Source organism: Coregonus clupeaformis, chromosome 20 (genome assembly GCF_020615455.1).
Source record: "Coregonus clupeaformis isolate EN_2021a chromosome 20, ASM2061545v1, whole genome shotgun sequence".
Classification (NCBI taxonomy): Eukaryota; Metazoa; Chordata; class Actinopteri; order Salmoniformes; family Salmonidae; genus Coregonus; species Coregonus clupeaformis.
This window is the reverse complement of record NC_059211.1, coordinates 24,673,745-24,694,670: the sequence shown is the minus strand read 5'-3', so window position 1 is coordinate 24,694,670 and position 20,926 is coordinate 24,673,745. Positions and strand designations below refer to the sequence as shown.

The 20,926-nt window shown below is 41.5% G+C and overlaps 1 protein-coding gene across 1 annotated transcript in view; it reads left to right on the top strand.

Annotated features, from left to right (window-relative positions):
• Positions 1-1,597: 1,597 nt before the first annotated feature.
• The window catches only part of LOC121533302 (sec1 family domain-containing protein 2), a 148,407-nt gene continuing 129,078 nt past the window's right edge, over positions 1,598-20,926 (top strand). The window contains exons 1-2 of the mRNA XM_041839116.2: positions 1,598-2,509; positions 2,693-2,861. Of these exons, the coding sequence (XP_041695050.2) occupies positions 1,696-2,509; positions 2,693-2,861 (983 nt within the window). The 5' untranslated portion in view covers positions 1,598-1,695. The remainder of the gene's footprint in view (positions 2,510-2,692; positions 2,862-20,926) is intronic.

Sequence of the window (20,926 nt, the reverse complement as noted above, 5' to 3'; positions counted from 1 at the left end):
AAACATCAAATAGAGGTGTGATGACTATTATTCGTGTAGAAAACTAAAAAGGTGTCATTTGTGTAAAAGCCAAGTTATGCTTGCTTTGGAAATATGGAGGTTGTGACGCAATTTCGAAGACTCCGTAGGCTTTTGGAGGCCACATCGAGCTCTGTCCCGCATCGCTGTGCGCCTCCCAAATTGTTTAACAATGCGAGGGCTCGGTATAGCTCCCCATTGACATGATTGGTTGAAGGTAGGTCGGGGCGGGAGGTCCTTTATAAAAAACTAACTTCCTTGACAACTTCCTTCACAACATATATGCTCTGCTCCACGAAGAGCAAGAAGTATGAATGCTCTGACTGACTTCTGCGGAGGCCGCATCGCAGTAAATGCTGTACGGCCACTGCAGATATCAGATTGACTATGCAGTGCTTTAAGTGGCACAAACAATGTGTGTACCACAGGTGTGAACAAATAATGTGTGAGTGTGAATGTGAACAACATTTGTATTTATTATGTTGCGAGTATATACAGCTAATTTATGTGGGGCATAAGTATTTTACAAATCTATCACAGATAAGAACAAGTATCAACATGTTTACATCATACACTCAAAATCAAAACAGACAATATCCCAGCGATCTTCAAATATCTAAATGCCGGAACTCAATAATTCCTTCATAGTCACTGGACATTGTTCTCATATTCGCTCCCTACCAAAAAGGTCACAGGAAATAAGCAGTAGGAGAAAACATCCCAAACAGCTGTCGCACTGTCAACGTGGTACGCTGTCGCACGTGTTGTTTCTGGTGTTGTGGTTAGCTTGCTAGCTAACAGAAATTTGACAGCCCATCATTTGCCAGACACCGAATGGTAGCCATACAAAAATGTAACTATTTAAGAGCTAAATAGTGTCATAACATCTGTTTTGACAACTTCCATATAACCATTCTTCCTCTTCATAGCCCCTGCTTGCGTCAGAAGCTTTGTCAATTTCTTCTGTGGACATATCTCTCCAAATTCAGTCACTTCTTCTGAATCACACAATTTGACAGTTACTCTAGCAAATAAAACAACTCGCAATGAAATAACAGTTATTTCGCCAAACTCGCCAAACTATTTCACAGCACAGATTTTCAAGTTTCAAACTGTTAGTTACAACGGTGAAATTAAAAAAATAACGGAAAGGACAGCGTGTCACCTTATCGGTCAAAAATAGTGACAGTTTACTTTAACACACACGTTTCTATAGGGACGTTCACTTTTCACCGACGTATATGCACGTTGGAAGAAAAACGAGTCTCCTATTGGTCAGTATGTCTTGAGATTATCTTTTTTTGCTACAACGTATAAATTTCTTGCAACTTTGTTTCTGAGCTTCATGATAAGCATATATATTTATGTATGTTTTTCTTATTTTCTTCAATTTATTCAAGGCATGTATTTTTGTGTCGTGTAGCTAGTATATTGCTATATGAGGAAACTCAATTCAGGCTAATTTCATTTTTTTGTAAATAGCAAATGCAGAACAATACAAAATTAAACCGGTGCAGCAGATGTATGATTACGTATATCTGTCGCGACGTGGAATGCCACGTCACCATTAAGAGACTCACATGTGTTTGTGTTGTTGTTTTGGAATGGCGTCTGTCTGACAATTTTATAGAAATCTTGCACTTTTCGGTCGGTCTAAACAACAGTATCATCTCCACAATGTTACCAACTGAGGGCTTTACATGTTTCCCCGGTCAGATGTGGGACAAAGTGTTGTCAAAGGTAAAGAAAGCGGTGGTTTTCATGGACGACAAGTGTGCTGAGAGTCTTCATTGGAACGGTGGAGCTTCCATTGTATTTGAGGCTGGTGCTCGTAATTTAAAGCAGTTTTCGAGCTTCGAAGCCGGTGGTGAAAACGAACCAAAGGCGGTGTTTGTGGTGAGCACTCTGCTCAAAGGGAGAACAGCTGACATTATACAAGACATCGTTGGCCTCAGTCATTTTCAGTACTGTGTCGTTTTCACCACCGTAGCCCACTCCATACACCTCCTCGCTAACAATGTCACTGCTGAATTAGAGGGGAACCCTGTGTTCGAGCAGTTTGAAGATAAACTGTGCGAGTGGATGGGAGATATTAACTACACCGCTGAAGTCATGCATGCACCTGTAGTCTTTGCTCCCATATCACCACAGCTCCTTCTCGCGCCCACCTTCGCGCACCTGTTCCCGCTGCTGCCACCAGACCTCGAGACCATCAATATAAAGCGCCCAGAGAAGAAGAGGTTCGGTAGCTTGACTGATGTTGACATGCACTCTCTTACTCCGGAGCTGCAGATTGAAATTAAATCTCTGGCCTCTGCGGTTAATTCCATGTTTGAGTCCACCAGCACCCGGGAGGAGAGCTTTGCCTTGGGTCCAATGAGCCGTCTCATTGCTGGGGAACTGGCCAATCATCCTCAAGCCAAAAACCGCAGAAAGACAGCCCCCAATAAAGCATCCATCGTCTTCATCGACAGGACACTGGATCTAACAGGTGCATAACACAGTCTTGTACAACTACTGATGTCCATAAACATGCCAAGCCAACCCAGAGTCCAACATTCTATTGTCACACTTCCTTAGTCCATAGTCTATTCCCCTTACGCACAGAATGAATTCATGTTTACTTGGACCTTGTTTTTGGTTTAAATCTCTCTCTGTTTTTCCTTGTCCTCAGGGGCTGCTGGTCACCATGGCGACAGCCTGGTGGAGAAGATTTTGACTGTGATGCAGCCTTTGCCAGGGCACACCACTGATGTGCTGGTGGACATGCTGGAGCTCACTAACCAGCAGCGCACCCCTGATTCACAGCCTACCCTGGCTCCAGGCTGCCTGGCACAGACCCAGTGAGTACATCTGTGCTGGAGCAGTTATAGTAAAAATATTATACTACTGTTGAAAAGTCTAATTTCACATGATTCAGATACTGTATGATAGTTCATTTTTATGGACCCTGGAAATACCTTTTTGAGAATCAATCTGGGATTTGAATGGGGATGGAGCGAGATATTGTTAGGGCTAGGGTTAGGATTTGAAAGAGGGTTGCATTTTGGCTGGGCCTAGAATTATGGTTCACGTAGGCACAGGGGATATAGAGAAGGCGGAGACTAGAGAATGGGTTTTGTATGTTTATCTGGCCTAGGTCACCTCTGATCAGCAGTCATTATACTGCTGTAACTGTTCTTATTTTCTCATAATTTAAGCAAAACTTTGCTTGACTTGGTGGCCTTTCTGCCCATGTTATTTCCTTTGGCCAGGTTTTTGTGTTAATCTGACTGTAGTTCTGCTATGATGTATGTTTATTCATCCAAGGCTCTAATATATCATATCTACTGTATAACAATGTTTCTAATGTTGCTGTAAAACAGAATATGTTCTCAGTCAACTTACCTGGTAAAATAAGGGTAAATAAATAATATATGTTGAGGTTCATTTCTCTTGGCCCACAGGGGGTAAACAGTGTTGTGTTGTGCTTAATCTCTCTCCTTTCTCTCTCTCTTTCACTCATTCTGTCTCTCCCTCTTTCTCTCACCTACTCTCTCTGTCTCTTGCTCTCTCTAATTTTTTCTCTCTGAGTCTATCCCAGTCATTCTCTCGCTCTTTCACCCTCCCCCGTTACCCCCTACGTTTATGGGGAACACATGACTTGTATTAAGTAACAGAGGTTCAGTGGAGCTTGCCTCCAGTCTGGCTATTGGGCGTGCACGTGTTGGCGTCTCGCAGTGAGGCTGTTGTACATGGCAGGGATTAGTCCTAACATCATGTGTTCCACTCTTCCTCTGCCTCTTCATGTGGTTGCAGGAGGAAAATACTTTCATTGGCTATGAGAATGGTTGGCCAGCTCTGCTCTACAATGTTTTCTAACTCTTGTCTGCCTGAATGGGCACCCGCTCCTACCCAGTGGGTGGTTGATCTGGAATGGAGCAGGCCCAGTTTGAGCGAGGTGGGAGGTTCAGTTCTAATGGAACGGTTCTGCTGGTTCTGCTGGGTAAGAGCAGCTCAGACAGGGAGGGTACTGTAGCGTTTAATGTGAGCACAGCAGGGGGTAGGGCAGGCCCCACTGACCCCCAGACAGAGGTCTTCGTCTGGAGCATTTAGGCTACACCAAGCACCTGCACATTCCCACAGATCTCTCACCATGTGGACGTACTCAACTTACTGTGTCCTGATTAGCAAATCCAAAGTGTGTTGATCATTTGGAGGTTCTGGTGGCTCTACAGGAAGTCTTGCAAATACAGCCTACTTCAGACTTTAGTCATGTGACATGAGATTACTAGCCATATTGTCTAACATCCAAAAAGGGGGATTGAGGTGATGGACAAGGCTGCAGTTTGTTGACCTGTATTGGGAAGCAGACCTTAGGGGGTGTTAGGCTGTATTAGATAGTATCCTATTCCTTGCTATCAGTTTTTAGCATCAGCATTCAGACTTTCATCAGAGAGAGACTCCGAGCCAAATGTCTTATCGCAGAGAGCAGTCGGGAAGGATGGGATCAGCTATATCTCTCTCTCTCACACACACACAAGTGGAGATAGCAGTAATAGGATGATCTCGAACCCGGGGGCCGTGGTGTCTGTAGGGGCTGAGTGTGTGATGTGCCAGCAGGAGCGTTATTGCCTTCCCTATCTCGTAGCAGATGGGCCAGTTATCTTATCACAGCTGTTTAGGAGATTGAAGCACGGCCCAGACACAGTAAAGTTAAAGCACCTGGAGCTCCTGGCCCATTTTACACTCAAATAACATTTGTTCACTGTGGAGTGAAATTACAATCTTTTGGTCTGAAGTTGTAATGTGTTCGTCTATACCGGGAACATAGTTTCAAGTTTTTAATGTCACATGTACAAGTACAGTGAAATGCCTTTCTTGCAAACTCAAAACCCAACAATTCAATAATCAGTAACAATGTAATACTAGAAAAAAACATGAGAAATAAGAACAATTATGAAGAACACAAATGGCTGCATGTAACTTCATAGACTGGTGGAACCAGCCTGATCGCTGCGTTCACCATTCTATTTCACTTCAAATAGAATGGTGAAAGCAGCATCAGGCTGGTTCCACTAGGCTAATAACTGTATGCACATGTTTTGATTTATTGATGGATGGCTTGGGATCAAGTCTGTATAGTTTGGCTGTGTAGCCCTGTTCATATGATACAGGTACAGTATGAATTGTTATAGGGCCCAGCCAGGCAACACAGTATGATTGGCTGTATTATGAAATTCCTCCCAGTCAGCATTGATATGATTTGTGTCCGACCGCCTCGATTCGGTCTTATATTGCAACATTTTAAATGGTGTTTTTTACATTGGATAAAAGTAGAGACTCAGAGCTAGAAAAGGGTATATCATACACTGCAGTTGAGGAACAATGGGAAAGTAATTCTGCTTTGAAAGTTGATAAACTTGTAACCCCACTTTTGAAAAAATGTCCCTTGAATGTTTTGGTACACTTACTGGAGACCTCTTCTTTGTCTATACCCAATCAGCATCGCTCTTAAGCCCCACTCATCTCTTTAAGGATTCACATGTGAGGCCATGTGCTAAACAGAGTGAGTAGTTTAGTAAACAACCAAAGATTTCAAGACTAAAAGTGGTAAAAGTAGTAGCCTACAATAAGGAAAAACTCCTGGTAAAAATACACTTTATCTAGTCCTTGGCCTATACCCTAATCTGACTTTGGTGCAGGTCATGTTGTTCTTCACATTACCGTCTCTGTTAAACACACACTATATCAAATAAAATCTAAGTTTATTTGTCACATGCACAGGATACAGAAGGTGCAAACGGTACAGTGAAATGGTTGCTTACATAGTAGCAATATCAAAAACAGAAAGTGTCCAGATAAAGATATTTCATTAATATTTTATAATTATTCGATGACGCTTACCAGACACACTTGTCTAAATTGATGGGTAATGTGCCACATCTAGCTAAGTGGATGGATCACTATTGTTTAGACATGTACACATGAAATACAATAGATGGCCGTAATCACCCCCAGACACACCTGGCTTCCCCAGAGTCAGGTAAACTCATGGATACCATTTTCATGTCTCTGTGTCCAGTGAGAGGAAGTTAGAGGTAGTTTTGCGAGCCAATTCTAACTAGCGTTTGCGCAATGACTGGAAGTCTATGAATATCTACTAGCGTGCTAGTTAGCGTTGGCTTGCAAAACTACCTGTAAACTTCATGCTGGACTTCATGCTGGACACAGAGACATAAAAATGGTATCCACGAGTTCATCTGACTCTTGGGAAGTGGATAAAGAACCTCATTGCCAAAATCCCGAAGTATCCCTTTAAATAGTAGGCAGGGCCTAATTTAGTATTTTATTGTATGATATTTCCCTTTTGTAATTTTAGGATATTTTTATAGATCACTATGTTTAGGGCTCCTATGGGTGGTCGTTGATTTTAGCTTCCCAAACGGACCCCACACTTTGCTGTGCAATTAGTATGATGTTTCATGACCTGGTGTGAGTTTACCTTCAACACGAGCCTGGACTTTAACTGTGTTTTTCCAGCTCGTACCAGACAGACCCCAGATTTTCTCTAAAGTCTAAAAGTATACTGTGTGTGGCTGTGTGCCTACACATGTTTTGCATTTAAGTTTGCTATGTGTTCAAGGTTCTGTCTTTGTCAGTGAGAGTAGGTTATATGGTGGTTTTGAGCATGTGTGTGCTGTATTTTGGTTCAAACTCTGCATTGGTGTACAGTATGAATGTGGTGATGTTGAGAGTGTGTGTGTGAAGTCCGGTATCCTCCAGACCACTCTGTGTAATGTAATGTGCTTGGCTGGTACTCAGGTTGGTGCACTTTGATCCTGTATGGGACACATGAATCCTCTTGGCCCAGGGGGCTATGTTTCCCCTTCTCAGACTGAAACCAGCACCGCCACCTCTACCCCCACCGCTGGGTACCCTGGACTCTGATCCTATGATGGGCAGACAGGCGGGTAAAGGCAGGGGTCTGTGCGTGTGGCCAAGGTGTTCCTGGTCTGGTCCAGGGGCTGCCGAGCCTTGAGACAAGCCTCAGAAAAAAGGAACCAACCGCACCCTGCCGTGAGAAAGCGCAGCAAGTCTGACTCTGCCTGCCACCAGAAAAGATGGAAAACACACCTATTTGGACAAGCTAGGAAAGGAGAGAGTTAAAAGAAAGAAAACACACAATTATTTCTGTGGCAGCTGCATGGTAAAGACATGGGAATGAACAGGGATAGAGTTCGCCAGCCTGTAGTCCTAAAACCCGGAAATGAGTTACCTCTGGTTCGTTCAGCCATTCCTATGGGGAAAATGAATGGGGTTCTGGGATAAACGCCGAAAAGAAGGTCTGAGGTAAACACAGGCTTATACATTTTGTTCTATAAGTCCGTCAACATGACCTTTATCAATTATGAAGCCTTTATGTTCTTTTTTTGGTCTTTTGGTATTTTATTGGATCCCCATTAGTTGTTGCGAAAGCAGCAAAAAATGGCTTAAAAATTCACAAAACGTGACGTTAGCTGATGAAGATTATCTCATAGAACAAAACGAATAAGGTCTCCTAAGCCTGTGTTTACCACAGACCTTATTTTCGGCGTTTATCCAAAAACTCTATAAAAAGTCAATTCATTTTCCCATAGGTTCTGTCTAACGAACCATTGCGGAGTTAGTGCCTACAAAAATACGCTATTACTATTGCTCTCTATCGGAGAGGACTAGCAGGAAAAAAATAAAAAGAGAGACATGGGTGTGGTCTGTGTAAATTACCCGCTGTTGTTTTCTTTGGCCACACCCATCCTCTGGGTTTCCTATACTGACAGCTTTTGCTTTACTTATTAGCCTGTCAAAATGATATTGTTCAGCTCCATATCACACACCCAGCAAGACCAAGAGAATGACCAACGCTTGTGGCTGGCTTTTGGCTGCTCACTGCATCTTCTGGCTGTCTGACTGACAGAGGTTGTGCTGTTGAAGTCTAAGGCAGTTCAACTGTATCTAGTACAGCATCGAATAGCATACTCTGTCAATAATAAGGCCAACCAATCCTGCCCTGATAACCTTGGCATCAGCTCTGGTTCTCTATGAGGCTTGTCTTGATTGTATTTCATTCTGTATTTCATGTACTTGGCTAACTGGTGATACAGACCTGTTGCTTGACTCTTTTGAGTAGTCTGGTCAAGTGGATCATTTATACTCCACTCACTAAATACTTTTAAAAGGAGTTCCTGTCCTGCTAAGGAGCTATGCATTCTAGGCAATGCTTTTCTTGCTAGATTTCTGGAATGTGTGGAGCCAGAATCTAGTTTTTAGGTCCATTCCATTTGATTGAGACTGAAATTGTCTTGATTACAACAGCAATTTACTCTACAAACATTTACAAACAGGCTGTGTAAAATGTTGGAAATAGGAATCATTTCTAAACCACTTTACAAATGCAGGCACATAGGATCAGATCAGCTCTGAAAAAGATCTGATGTGAAAAGATCTGATGTGAATGGTCAAAAGACCAATTAGTGTTAGGTCAGCACGGGTACACAGTCTACAGAAGGGACAAGAGTGCCCCTTTCAGGTTTAGAGAAGCCTCTTCTAGCAGAGCGAGCCACACTGGAGCTGCACTCGCTCACACACACACAAATACAGGATGTCAGGCACACGCACCCCATGGCCTCAAGCCCCTCTATAGTAGAGCAGTTACTCAACAAGACCCTGGCTGGTTATTGGGCCTTGTCTCACACCCTGCCAGTACAAACGTCACCCCCACCCCTGTCTGACCAAACGGCCTGGGGAAAACACCAGGGGAGAGGGGCGGCGGGGCAAAATTGAACCATACCTCCTCAACCCCCCACATTCTATCCCTTTATAAGACCTCTCGTCTTCCTGGAACCCACAAAGATATACAGGCTCATGGGCTCTTCCCCTCTCTCTCTCTATCTGTCTTTTCCCATCTCTCTCCCCCCTCTCTCAATCTCTCTCTCTCTCAATCCCTCTCTCTCCCCTCTCGATCTCTCTCCCTCTATCTCTCTCTCTCTCTCTCTCTTCCTCTCAATTCAATTCAAGGGGCTTTATTGGCATGGGAAACATATGTTTACATTGCCAAAGCAAGTGAAATAGATAATAAACAAAAGTTAAATAAAAAATAAACAGTAAACATTACACAAGTTCCAAAAGAAAAATACATTTCAAATGTCATTATGTCTATATACAGTGTTGTAACGATGTGCAAATAGTTTAACTACAAAAGGGAAAATAAATAAATATGGGTTGTATTTACAATGGTGTTTGTTCTTCACTGGTTGCCCTTTTCTTGTGGCAACAGGTCACAAATCTTGCTGCTGTGATTGCACACTGTGGTATTTCACCCAATAGATATGGGAGTTTATCAAAATTGGATTTGTTTTCAAATTCTTTGTGGGTCTGTGTAATCCTGAGGGAAAAATGTGTCTGTAATATGGTCATACATTTGGCTGGAGGTTAGGAAGTGCAGCTCAGTTTCCACTTCGTTTTGTGGGCAGTGTGCACATAGCCTGTCTTCTTTTGAGAGCCAGGTCTGCCTACGGCGGCCTTTCTCAATAGCAAGGCCATGCTCACTGAGTCTGTACATAGTCAAAGCTTTCCTTAATTCAGGTATTCTGCTGCTGTGTACTCTCTGTTTAGGGCCAAATAGCATTCTAGTTTGCGCTGCTTTCTTCATAATTCTTTCCAATGTGTCAAGTAATTCTCTTTTTGTTTTCTCATGATTTGGTTGGGTCTAATTGTGTTGCTGTTCTGTGGGTCTGTTTGTGTTTGTGAACAGAGCCCCATGAGCAGCTTGCTTAGGGGACTCTTCTCCAGGTTCATCTCTCTGTAGGTGATGGCTTTGTTATGGAAGGTTTGGGAATCGCTTCCTTTTTTGGTGGTTGTAGATTTTAACGTCTCTTTTCTGGATTTTGATAATTAGCGGGGATAGGCCTAATTCTGCTCTGCATGCATTATTTGGTGTTTTACGTTGTATACAGAGGATATTTTTGCAGAATTCTGCATCTGGTGTTTTTCCCATTTTGTGAATTCTTGGTTGGTGAGCGGACCCCAGACCTCACAACCATAAAGGGCAATGGGTTCTAGAACTGATTCAATTGGTATGTCGAATTTTATGTTCCTTACAATGGCATAGAAGGCCCTTCTTGCCATGTCTCTCAGATCGTTCACAGCTTTGTGGAAGTTACCTGTGGAGCTGATGTTTAGGCCGAGGTATGTATCGTTTTTTGTGTGCTCTAGGGCAAAGGTGTCTAGGTGGAATTTGTATTTGTGGTCCTGGCAACTGCACCTTTTTTGGAACACCATTATTTTTGTCTTACTGAGATTTGCTGTCAGGGCCCAGGTCTGACAGAATCTGTGCAGAAGATCTAGGTGCTGCTGTAGGCCCTCCTTGGTTGGTGACAGAAGCACCAGATCATCAGCAAACAGTAGACATTTGACTTCAGATTTTAGTAGGGCTCTCTCTCTCTCTTTCTTTCTCTCTCTCTCCCTCTCACTCTCTCCCTCCCTGCCTCTCTATCTATCAATCTCTCGCTCCCTCTATCTATCTCTTTGTCGCTTATCTCTCTCACATACACTTACACAAACAGTGCACATTAGGTCCCATTCACATGCATGCATACACACGTATGGCCAAGTTACAGCCCAGGTATTTAAACCACGATAACTGTGTCCGTTTTTACGACACGCTTAATCATAACAGGCCCCCTCTACCCAAGCCCAGCATACAGCTAAGCCCATGATGCATGTCTTCCTGAGGAAAAGTCTTAGCAACTGTTTTTCTATAAATGACTCCAATGTCTCTGTCATGCTTTTCAGAGAGTTTGTGGCGTTTGTTGAACGTTTTTAAATTCTTCTCACCCACATTCATCATCATAGTGACAGTGAAGTGAACCAAATGTTTATCTGGCAGTGTAACTTCTAATATTCCATTATAGCTGTTCTCTTTGTGGAGGAGCAGTGAGTCTCTCTTTGTGTCTCGTTTTCAATGTGAAGATGGCGGTCGGCCCAATTTGAGCCCCTCTCTCCCCGTCCAGCCCAGGGTCTGGAACCGATTACATCTGATATTAAACACATGGCAGTTAGTGAAAGAGAGAGTGTGTGAGAGTGTGTGTGAGTGTGTGTGAGAGGGAGAGAGACTAATAAGAAAAACAGAGTAGATTTTAACATTTTGGGATCCGTGTCAGTGAACCCCCTCCTCCCGCTCTCTCTCCACCTTTTCTTTCTTCCTCTCTCCTTCATCCTTCTATCAGAGTAGAAAGGAGTTGTCTAACTTATTTTTATATTTTTTTCACACCAGATACAAACATACACATACGAACAACAACTTACAGACGCACACAAACAACTACTACATCTCCTCTGCCCAGACCAGCATGCTCACACCCCCGTCCCTACTGCCTGCATTATTGTTTGCCACTTGGCCTTAAATTGGACCAATTTGTTTTTCTCGGGTCGCCCATGCTATTTCAAATGTTCAATAATAAATAATTTTTCCATTGTGTTAATTATGGCAGATTGATTGATTTCCAAGTTTTTAGTATGTGTTTTTTCAAGATGAGTGATGAGAAGAGAATCGTCCAGCCCATTGGGTATCTCACTACACCCCCATATGCCATGTCTTGAAATATGCAGACAGACGGATTAAAAGTAAGTTTACATTGTAACACTTCTGACAGCCAACTTTCTAGCTCCGCCCATAACTTTTGGACTTTATAGCATTTCCAGAAAGCATGGATTATTGAGTCATTGATAGTTTTACACTTAAGACATGACTCTACCGTTGTGCTGTAGAATTTGTTAATTTTGTCTCTTGTATAATCAATTCTATACATTAGTTTATACTGGTTTAAGTGTACATTTTAGTTAACTGTAATTTAGTTAGTTATGCTCCAACTTTCCCTCCATCTTGTGCCAACATCAGTTCTTTTTAAGTCTTGGTTCCAATAGTTTTCTTTTTCTTTTTTCTAAGAGATTGTCTGTTGGATATGCTCTCTGCCAGGTTTTGTACATCTTCCCTATCATATGAACATCCTTTTCTGACTCAAATAAGATTCCCTGAAGGTTGCTCTGATGTCTAAAAGAGTTCAACTCAAAAAATTGTTATATGTTACTTTTAAATTACATGTATTTTAAAATATCGGTCAGCCCAAAATTGCTTTTTAATTCTGTCATGGAAATAAATGTATTTCCTGTTACCAAGTCATTTACGGTTTTTATGCCTTTAGTTTTCCATGGGACCAATTTATCTGTGAATTCTGAAAAGCTATCCAAGGATTGTTCCATAGGGTTGTGTTTTTAGGGAGTGAGAATACATTTAATTTTCTTCCGTAATGTTGTAGTGTTCTTAACTATGAAGTTGTTAATGTTCTTAGCTTTATCCTTTTGAAAATAGACACGTAAAAAGATTCTGGGGATGAGCACGCGCATGCACATCTTCAATATGTACCCACTGTTCCTCTTTAGTGCATTTAACTACACTGAGTATACCAAACATTAGGAACACCGTCCTAATATTAAATTCCCCCCTCACCCTCAGAACAGCCTCAATTTGCCGGGGCAGGGCCTCTACAAGGTGTCAAGCGTTCCACAGGGATGATGGCCCATGTTGACTCCAACGCTTCCCACAGTTGTGTCAAGTTGGCTGGATGGGTGTTGGACCATTCTTGATACACATGGGAAACTGTTGAGCATGAAAAACCCAGCAGCGTTGCACTTCTTGACACAAACTGGTGCGCCGGGCACCTACTACCATGCCCTGTTCAAAGGCACTTAAATCTTTTGTCTTGCCTATTTCTCCTCTGAATGGCACACATACACAATCCATGTCTCAAATATCTCAAGGCTTAAAAATCCTTCTTTAACCTGTCTCCTCCCCTTCATCTACACTGATTGAAGTGTGCATCTTAACAAGTGACATCAATAAGGGATCATAGCCTTACCTGGATTCACCTGGTCAGTATAAGTCATGGAAAGAGCAGGTGTTCTTAATGTTTTGTTTACTCAGTGTATATGTCGCAAGTAAAAGCCTTGGGTAGCGAGTTGATACAATTCCAAGTCTGGAAGGTTAAAACCACCCTCAGACTTAGGAAGATGTCAAAGTTTCCTTTTTATTCTATGAATTCTATTTGCCCATATAAAGTCTGTTGTCAGAGTATACTTTTTTAAAGAATGTCTTCGGTGGGGTAATTGGTATTACCGAAAATAAATACAAAAACTTTGGGAGCCATGCCATTCTGAAGAGGTTTATTCTACCTGTAATATTTATGGGAACATTTTTCCATTTCATTAGATCTGCTTTCATATTTTTGAGTAATGAGATGAAGTTATCTTTATATATCTGGTGTTTGTTGTAATTTATTAAGCATCCTAACTACTTTCATACTTTTTGTGGTCCACTTAAAGAAGCTCTAGATCGTGAGTTATTATTATTTTTCCTATTGCCATTATTTCATTTTTTTCCACGTTAATTTTAGATCCAAAAGTTTTTGAGTATTCTGAATTTTTCTTTAGCAAAGGGGGCATTGAGTTTTCAATATTGGTCTGGTATCTCAGGAGATCATCTGCAACTAAGTTTGTAATTTATATTCATTTTTACCATTACTGATACCTGTTATGTTTGGGTCCTGTCTGATTCTTTCTGCAAGAGGTTAATTTGCCAGTGAAATTTCATCAGATAATGTACTATTTGTGTATATTTATTATTTCAGCTAGAAAGTTGAAAGTTTCCAACGTTTTGAATATAAGAGGCCATTCAAGACGGTCAAAAGCCTTTTCGGCATCAATAACCATTAGTGATCAATCTATATCTTGTTTTTTTGCGTACTGTATTAAACTGAAACATGTTATTGTAGTTGTTTGTAAGTGTCTATTTTTAATAAACCGTGTCTGATATGTATCAAGTCTGGGAAGACTTTTGCCATTCTATTGCTTATAAGCGTTGTTATTATTTTATAAGGCAGGTCCTCACCAGACATCACCGGCAACAACGTCGCTTATGGGCTCAAACCCACCGTCGCTGGACCAGACAGGACTGGCAAAAAGTGCTCTTAACTGACGAGTTGCGGTTTTGTCTCACCAGGGGTGATGGTCGGATTCGCGTTTATCGTCGAAGGAATGAGCGTTACACCAGCGGGATCGATTTGTAGGTGGAGGGTCCGTCATGGTCTGGGGCGGTGTGTCACAGCATCATCGGACTGAGCTTGTTATCATTGTAGGCAATCTCAACGCTGTGCATTACAGGGAAGACATCCTCCTTCCTCATGTGGTGCCCTTCCTGCAGGCTCATCCTGACATGACCCTCCAGCATGACAATGCCACCAGCCATACTGCTCGTTCTGTGTGTGATTTCCTGCAAGACAGGAATGTCAGTGTTCTGCCAAGGCCAGCGAAGAGCCCGGATCTCAATCCCATTGAGCAAGTCTGGGACCTGTTGGATCGGAGGGTTAGGGCTAGGGCCATTCCCCCCAGAAATGTCCGGGAACTTGCAGGTGCCTTGGTGGAAGAGTGGGGTAACATCTCACAGCAAGAACTGGCAAATCTGGTGCAGTCCATGTGGAGGAGATGCACTGCAGTACTTAATGCAGCTGGTGGCCACACCAGATACTGACTGTTACTTTTGATTTTGACCCCCCCTTTGTTCAAGGACACATTATTCAATTTGTCTGTGGAACTTGTTCAGTTTATGTCTGTTGTTGAATCTTGTTATGTTCATACAAATATTTACACATGTTAAGTTTGCTGAAAATTAACGCAGTTGACAGTGAGAGGACGTTTATTTTATATATATATATATATATACAGTACCGGTCAAAAGTTTGGACACGCCTACTCATTCAAATACTTTTCTTTATTTTTAAATTGTAAAATAATAGTGAAGACAATAAAAAAACTATGAAATAACACATGGAATCATATTGTAACCAAATAAGTGTTAAACAAATCAAAATATATTTTATATTTGAGATTCTTCAAATAGCCACCCTTTGCCTTGATGACAGCTTTGCACACTCTTCACATTCTCTCAACCAGCGTCATGAGGTATTCACCTGGAATGCATTTCAATTAACAGGTGTGCCTTCTTAAAAGTTAATTTGTGGAATTTATTTATTTATTAATGCGTTTGAGCCAATTAGTTGTATTGTGACAAGGTAGCCCTATTTGGTAAAATACCAAGTCCATATTATGGCAAGAACAGCTCAAATAAGCAAAGAGAAATGACATTCCATCTTTACTTTAAGACATGAAGGTCAGTCAATCCGGAAAATTTCAAGAACTTTGAAAGTTTCTTCAAGTGCAGTCGCAAAAACCATCAAGCGCAATGATGAAACTGGCTCTCATGAGGACCACCACAGGAATGGAAGACCCAGAGTTACCTCTGCTGCAGAGGATAAGTTCGTTAGAGTTACCAGCCTCAGAAATTGCTGCCCAAATAAATGCTTCACAGAGTTCAAGACAGACTCATCTCAACATCAACTGTTCAGAGGACATGTGTGAATCCGGCCTTCATGGTCGAATTTCTGCAAAGAAACCACTACTAAAGGACACCAATAAGAAGAAAAGACCTGCTTGGTCCAAGAAACACGAGCAATGGACATTAGATCGGTGGAAATGTGTCCTTTGGTCTGGAGTCCAAATTCGAGCTTTTTGGTTCCAAATGCCGTGTCTTTGTGAGACGCTGTGTGGGTGAACGGATGATCTCCGTATGTGTATTTCCCACCATAAAGCATGGAGGAGGAAGTGTTATGGTGTGGGGTGCTTTGCTGGTGACACTGTCTGTGATTTATTTCGAATTCAAGGCACACTTAACCAGCATGGCTACCACAGCATTCCGCAGCGATACACCATCCCATGTGGTTTGGGCTTAGTGGGACTATCATTTGTTTGACTACCAATTGAGATGGTTTGGGATGAGTCGGACGGCAGAGTGTAAGAAAAGCAGCCAAGTGCTAAGCATATGGGGGCCTCCTGTAGCTCAGTTGGTAGAGCATGGTGCTTGCAATGCCAGGGTTGTGGGTTCGATTCCCACGGGGGGCCAGTATGAAAAATGTATGCACTCACTAACTGTAAGTCGCTCTGGATGAGCGTCTGCTAAATGGAAAAATATATAATATACGTACAAAAATGTTTTAAATGTAAACTCCTTCAAGACTATTGGAAAAGCATTCCAGGTTAAGCTGATTGAGAGAATGCCAAGAGTGTGCAAAGCTGTCATCAACGCAAAGGGTGGCTATTTGAAGAATCTCAAATAAAAAATATATTTTGATTTGTTTAACACTTATTTGGTTACAATATGATTCCATATGTGTTATTTCATTGTTTTGATTTCTTCACTATTCTACAATGTAGAAAATAGTTAAAAAAAAAAAAAAAAAAAAAAACTTGAATGAGTAGGTGTGTCCAAACTTTTGACTGGTACTGTATGTAGCTATCTAGCTGAAATAACTGTTTGATACATGGAACTAGGAAGTACTGAATTGAGTGACATGTGTGTTGTCATTTGTCTAAATAGGGGCGCTATTTGTCCCAAAATGTTGAATAGAATTCTATGGGAAAGCCATCCATTCCTGGTGCTTTTCTCCGCACGATTGTTTTAACAGTATCTAATATTTATTTTTGGGTGTTCTCTGTTTTTAGTGCTCATAATTTTTCAGGGTTGTTGAATCTAATAAGGCTATAAAATTCGTCCAGCTGTTGTTTAATTCTGATTTATATACATCTTCATAGAAGCTTTTAAAGTTGTCATTAATCATGTTGTTTCTAATTAATGCATTTGTATCTTTATCTTTTAAAATTATAACTGGTTTAGCATGTATTCGTTTTGTGAGAGCTGCAAGATATTTACCAGGTTTATTTGCCATTAAGTAGTATGCTTTATTTGAGTTTAACCTGTAGTTGTAGTCTCTCTTCAAAAGTTTTCCTGCTTAAGTTCAGAATTTTTATTTTCTGATGTATTTTTCTTTCATTTTCCTTTCTAAATTAGATGTATCTTTTGCCGAGTATGAGATTATCATTCCCATAATGTATGCCTTAAAGGCATACATTATATCGGGGGTCAGCTTTTCTTTGTCCTCTGTCTACATTTGTAATGGTAAAAGTTTTAATTTTTTCGTTTACGTATTTAATACATTTCCGGTCCAGAAGATGCGCTCTGTTCATTCTCCAAATTCTGTCAAGTTTATTTTCTATTGGTTTAATTAAGCATGATACTGGAGAATGATCCGATATCAATATATTATGAATTTTTTAATCCAGTAAATTGTTGAGTGCAGATGAAAATGTAGTCAATTCTTGAATAGCTTTTATTACTTTGAGAAAAAAAGGAATAGTCTTTTGTAGTTGGGAATAGTAATCTCCAGGTGTCCTGTAAATTACTATAGAGATTACATTTTTCAGCCTCTTTGGCGGCTCCCTAAATTAGCCTTTTTTATGTCAATCTTATCGAATGTATGATTTAGGTCACCTGCTAAAAGAATAGTTCCTGTCTGGATTTGATCTAATATAGCTTGAATTCTATTTAAAAACACCCGATTTCCACCTGGTGGGATATAAAATTAAATCAATGTGTATTTTTCACCATGTAAGGTACAATTCAACATTAGAAAACATTCTTCTTGGTCCATGTGCTGGGATATAAGCGACAAAGGGCGTATTCTTATTTATCAGGATGCCTACACCTCTGCTGTTACTACAGTAGGTGGCAGCATAGGCCTCTCTAACCCAGCTCCTCTTTAAATATTACATTTCTCTTTTTTTTTTTTATGTAACTTTTGCAAGAAAACTGAATTTATAATTTACAGTCTATAATTTTAATGGTAGGTTTATTTGAACAGTGAGAGAAAGAATAACGCATGTCAAAAATTTTATAAATTGATTTGCATTTTAATGAGGGAAATAAGTATTTGACCCCTCTGCAAAACATGACTTAGTACTTGGTGGCAAAACCCTTGTTGGCAATCACAGAGGTCAGACGTTTCTTGTAGTTGGCCACCAGGTTTGCACACATCTCAGGAGGGATTTTGGCCCCTCTTCTTTGCAGATCTTCTCCAAGTCATTAAGGTTTCGAGGCTGATGTTTGGCAACTCACACCTTCAGCTCCCTCCACAGATTTGCTATGGGATTAAGGTCTGGAGACTGGCTAGGCCACTCCAGGACCTTAATGTGCTTCTTCTTGAGCCACTCCTTTGTTGCCTTGGCCGTGTGTTTTGGGTCATTGTCATGCTGGAATACCCATCCACGACCCATTTTCAATGCCCTGGCTGAGGGAAGGAGGTTCTCACCCAAGATTTAACGGTACATGACCCCGTCCATCGTCCCTTTGATGCGGTGAAGTTGTCCTGTCCCCTTAGCAGAAAAACACCCCCAAAGCATAATGTTTCCACCTCCATGTTTGACGGTGGGGGATGGTGTTCTTGGGGTCATAGTTGAGTTGAGTTGATGCCAAAGAGCTCGATTTTGGTCTCATCTGACCATAACACTTTCACCCAGTTCTCCTCTGAATCATTCAGATGTTCATTGACAAACTTCAGACGGGCCTGTATATATGCTTTCTTGAGCAGGGGGACCTTGCGGGCGCTGCAGGATTTCAGTCCTTCACGGCGTAGTGTGTTACCAATTGTTTTCTTGGTGACTATGGTCCCAGCTGCCTTGAGATCATTGACAAGATCCTCCTGTGTAGTTCTGGGCTGATTCCTGACCGTTCTCATGATCACGAGGTGAGATCTTGCATGGAGCCCCAGGCCGAGGGAGATTGACAGTTATTTTGTGTTTCTTCCAATCGCACTAACTGTTGTCACCTTCTCGCCAAGTTGCTTGGTGATGGTCTTGTAGCCCATTCCAGCCTTGTGTAGGTCTACAATCTTGTCCTTGACATCCTTGGAGAGCTCTTTGGTCTTGGCCATGGTGGAGAGTTTGGAATCTGATTGATTGGTTGCTTCTGTGGACAGGTGTCTTTTATACAGGTAACAAGCTGAGATTAGGAGCACTCGCTTTAAGAGTGTGCTCCTAATCTCAGCTCGTTACCTGTATAAAAGACACCTGGGAGCCAGAAATCTTTCTGATTGAGAGGGGGTCAAATACGTATTTCCCTCATTAAAATGCAAATCAATTTATAACATTTTTGACATGCATTGTTCTGGATTTTTTGTTGTTATTCTGTCTCTCACTGTTCAAATAAACCTACCATTAAATTTATAGACTGATCATTTCTTTGTCAGTGGGCAAACTTACAAAATCAGCAGGGGATCAAATACTTTTTTCCCTCACTGCATGAGGGCGGTGGGCATTCCATAGAATGGGAGAGTCATGGTATAAAAATATAGTTATTGTATACATTACATATACACTGTATAGAGCGTGTGGGCATGTAGGCTGAGCAGACATTTAACAAAAAGCACCCCAAAAAAAGCTTTTACGGTTCACCTCTCTTATTGTACCAAGAAATACAGTGGATGCATTGGAGAAAGACTGCCACTTAAGTACTGTGGTCAGTTTGTATTACAGTGGCTTGCGAAAGTATTCACCCCCCTTGGCTTTTTTACTATTTTGTTGCCTTACAATCTGGAATTAAAATGGATTTTTTGGGGGGTTTGTATCATTTGATTTACACAACATGGCTACCATTTTGAAGATGCAAAATATTTTTTATTCTGAAACAAACAAGAAATAAGACAAAAAAAGAACTTGAGCGTGCATAACTATTCAACCCCCCAAAGTCAATACTTTGTAGAGCCACCTTTTGCAGCAATTACAGCTGCAAGTCTCTTGGGGTGTGTCTCTATAATCTTGGCACATCTAGCCACTGTGATTTTTGCCTATTCTTCAAGGCAAAATTGCTCCAGCTCCTTCAAGTTGGATGGGTTCCGCTGGTGCACAGCAATCTTTAAGTCATATCACAGATTATCAATTGGATTGAGGTCTGGGCTTTGACTAGGCCATTCCAATACATTTCAATGTTTCCCCTTAAACCACTGAAGTGTTGCTTTAGCAGTATGTTTAAGGTCATTGTCCTGATGGAAGGTGAACCTCCATCCCAGTCTCAAATCTCTGGAAGACTGAAACAGGTTTCCCTCAAGAATTTCCCTGTATTTAGCGCCATCCATCGTTCCTTCCATTCTGACCAGTTTCCCAGTCCCTGCCGATGGAAAAATATCCCCACAGCATGATGCTGCCACCACCATGCTTCACTGTGGGGATGGTGTTCTCGGGGTGATGAGAGGTGTTGGGTTTGCGCCAGACCTAGCATTTTCCTTGATGGCCAAAAAGCTCAATTTTAGTCTCATCTGACCAGAGTACCTTCTTCCATATGTTTGGGGAGTCTCCCACATGCCTTTTGGCGAACACCAAACGTGTTTGCTTATTTTTTTCTTCAAGCAATGGCTTTTTTTCTGGCCACTCTTCCGTAAAGCCCAGCTCTGAAGGAGTGTACGGCTTAAAGTGGTCCTATGGACAGATACTCCAATCTCCGCTGTGGAGCTTTGCAGCTCCTTCAGGGTTATCTTTGGTCTCTTTGTTGCCTCTCTGATAAATGCCCTCCTTGCCTGGTCTGTGAGTTTTGGTGGGCGGCCCTCTCTTGGCAGGTTTGTAGTGGTGCCAGATTCTTTCCATTTTTTAAAAATGGATTTAATGGTGCTCCGTGGGATGTTCAACGTTTCTGATATTTTTTTATAACTTCTGATCTGTACTTCTCCACAACTTTGTCCCTGACCTGTTTGGAGAGCTCCTTGGTCTTCATGGTGCTGCTTGCTTGGTGGTGCCCCTTGCTTAGTGGTGATGCAGACTCTGGGGCCTTTCAGAACAGGTGGATATATACTGAGATCACGTGACAGATCATGTGACACTTAGATTGCACACAGGTGGACTTTATTTAACTAATTATTTGACTTCTGAAGGTAATTGGTTGCACCAGATCTTATTT